Genomic DNA, 3,045 nt, shown 5'->3' with positions numbered 1-3,045 from the left:
CAGAAAACGTGGAGGGCAGCTGGAGGAGACACCCCTGTTTCCATGAAACCTGTCGCAGGCCCCGGGTCGGAAAACCCAAGAGGAAGCACACTCCCAGCATGGGCGAAACGGAAAGGGCTTGGGGAAATCTGCGCTTTGAGTGGCAGACCAAGAGTGCGCGCGCGCGTGTGTGCTTGAGCAAGCGACAATTCTCAGCAGGGGGATGAAGAAGGCCGCTGCTGGGGGAGGCACAAAGACAAAAGCAACCAGAATCATTCATTTCTCCACCATTCATTTTATTCATCTCTGCATTATGCTGATTTACACATTGATCCAAGGCAATTCGGGGAGCTGGTTTCTGGGGAGTGGGGTGCAGGGCAGAGCAGCACCCTTCTCCACTAGCTGGCGGGACACAACAATCAGGTGGTACTGCACCCTGAGTTTCATCTCTGATCAACCCAGGTTTTTGTGCAGCTGGGCCACAGGCCCTGCCCGGAATTCACAGTGAAGGAGCTTCTTTGGGTGTCTGGGCACACAGCACCCACACCCTCCCAGGTTTGCTCCAGTTCCTGCGTGTCCCTGAGGAAGGCAGGGGTGACCAGGAGTCTGGTTGTAGGGGTCCAAGCAATGGTCTGGACAGAAAGGACGCCTGGCCGGCACCTGTTTAGTGCTGCGATGCCAGCAGACAAGCCTGTGGGTTTGGCCACCCCAGGAGTCTAACACCCACAGCCCTTGTTGTTGCTGTGTGCCACTACGTGGCCTCTGGCTCATCAAGACCCCGCAGGGCAAAGAGGAACTGCTCCCCCTGGTGGGCGTTCTCCACCTCTCGGGGTCTCCATGAGTCAGGACACACGCTGTCACTGCTGTCACTCAGCCGATGGCCGGTGCTTCTGTCCTGCCCAGTGTTTCTGGTCAGGGGAGAAAGGCATCCAGGACACCGCAGATGGACTCGGGCCTGGGGGAGGAGCGAGCTCCTGGCTTGGAGGCACCCAACCTCCTCTGGGCTCTGGATGGAGGGTGGCGTGGGCACGTTGGGCCAGGGAGTAGAGGCAGCCTCTCACCTGCATGTCCCCTCCAGCACCGACGTCTGCAGAGGAGATGCAGGAGGAACAGGGGCTGCCACCTGGGAGCCCCGTGTGCAGTCGGCTTGGGGGAGGCATCTCTTCTGTGGGCCCCTGGGACGTGCCAGGATGCCATGTCCATGTGCTGGCAGCACTCAGACCTATGTTCCTGCCAGGGTCCTTCAAGAGAGCCCAGGGCGTGAAAGCGCGTTTCCAGGCCTCTTTGCACCAGGAAGGGACACAGAAAACACCAACGGTGCAGCACACAGTCAGTCCTCATGGGATGCAGACTGGAGGGGGATGACCCAGCGGGTCAGGGAGATGACCCAGCGGGTCAGGGAGATGAGGTCAGATGCGAGTCTGCCGTCAGGGGCAGCCTGCCTGTTCACAGTCAAGTCCTGTGCACGTGGACAGCGCTTCTTAGAATCAGGCCCCTCACTGGGCTGTGTCCCCCGCGGGCCTGCCCCGGAACAGCACAGCTCCCTCCGAGCCCTGAGAGGTGGTGGTGGTGGTCACCCACACCCCTGGGGGGAGGGCTGCTGGGAACAGCCATGACGCTGGCCTTTACAGCTGATTACGATGCACAGCACCCCTGTAGGGCAGAGTAGAACTGCCCCGTGGGTCCCCAGGCTGCACATCTTTACTGGAACAGGCAGCCCCGGCCTTCTCCCGGGGAGTGGCTGGTGGTGTCCAGGTGCCGACCTTATAAATCACGAGACTGCCCAAAGGGCTCATGAACGTGGCTCTCGGGAACCCTAAGCTACCCCCATCCCACCCCAGCCACATGAGGTGGGGAGGAGATCACAATCTGAGAAATAAGCTGCATGAGTCACCAGGGCTGGCCGCCACCATGGGAGAGGGGATCCCTAGACAAATCTGGGAAGAGAGGAATCACAGGGGTTACATTCACTTAGCACGGCTCCCACACAGGGGTCCTTCCAGCTCGCTGAAGGACCCTGAAGGTTCTCGGCAAGGCGCTTAATAGATATATGGAAATATGATCTTCCTGGACTTCGGGTAATCTTTGAACTTCTTGAGGTACCACCTGAAATGAAGAGAGAAAGGCATTTGCAAAGGGCAATGACCTCATCCCGTAGTCAATGCGACAATTCCTGTGATTTATCAAACAGACCGCGTGCATTCGCTCTGCCCCCTTCCTTAGACGCCGGGCGCAGCTCCGGTCTGTTCTCAATAGAGAACCAAGCTGCTGTGTTGCTAAGCCGTGACAACGACTTTTTGGTGTGGCAGACACGTGGTGTGATTGTCTCTGTTCGGAGAGCAATTACATACATCTCGTTACGGAGTCATCTGTCTTGGGAGAAGTACAGCCAGAGCGCTCTTCAGGGGCACTCTCGTCCTTTGGACGTGTTGCCAGCGGAGACCAGTCCCTGGCAAGGGACAAGTGCCTGGTACAGGGAGGAAGGCCCTTGGTGAGATGGGCAGACACGGTGGCTGCAGCAATGGGCTCAGGCCTGGGAACGAGGATGCGGATGGACCAGGACCAGGTGGTGCTTCCTTCTGTTGGGCACGGGGTCGCTGTGGGTCAGAACGGACTCGATGGTGCCTCACAACGACCACAGCAGTTACGGAATGTGACCCAGAAGACGTAGCTCCAGACAGCATCTTCCCATTGGCAGGCACAGGCACTGGTGTGGTAAGGAGCTGACCAATGCTCCAAGGAGAGAACATGCCTTGGGGGAAAGGGTGCTGAGGGGGTGTCCTGCAGATCTTCTGGGGGTGGAGGTGGGGGTGGTAAAGGGGAATGGTGGTGTTGATGGAGGTGGTGGTGGTAAAGGGGGTGGAGGAGGTGATGGTAAAGGTGTTGATAGGGGTGGTGGTGGTGGTAAAGGTGGAGGTGGAGGAGGTGGTGGTGTTGATGGAGGTGGTTGAGGTAGTAAAGGTGAAGGTGGAGGTAGTGGTGGTAGTGATATTGATGAAGGTGGAAGTGGTGGTAGTGGTGGTGGTGTTGTTGATGGAGGTGGAAGTGGTGGTGGTGGTGGTGTTG

General features: G+C 58.2%; 1 protein-coding gene across 1 annotated transcript in view; it reads right to left on the bottom strand.

Moving 5' to 3' along the window:
• Positions 1-254: 254 nt before the first annotated feature.
• SRD5A1 (steroid 5 alpha-reductase 1) overlaps positions 255-3,045 on the bottom strand; it is a 42,791-nt gene continuing 40,000 nt past the window's right edge. The window contains exon 4 of the mRNA XM_004698403.2: positions 255-2,085. Within this exon, the coding sequence (XP_004698460.1) occupies positions 2,019-2,085 (67 nt within the window). The 3' untranslated portion in view covers positions 255-2,018. The remainder of the gene's footprint in view (positions 2,086-3,045) is intronic.

The sequence above is a fragment of the Echinops telfairi genome, unplaced genomic scaffold, assembly GCF_000313985.2.
Source record: "Echinops telfairi isolate 266 unplaced genomic scaffold, ASM31398v2 ScPeMD7_7469;HRSCAF=8507_1, whole genome shotgun sequence".
NCBI classification, from domain to species: domain Eukaryota; kingdom Metazoa; phylum Chordata; class Mammalia; order Afrosoricida; family Tenrecidae; genus Echinops; species Echinops telfairi.
This window is presented reverse-complemented; position numbering and strand designations above follow the sequence as displayed.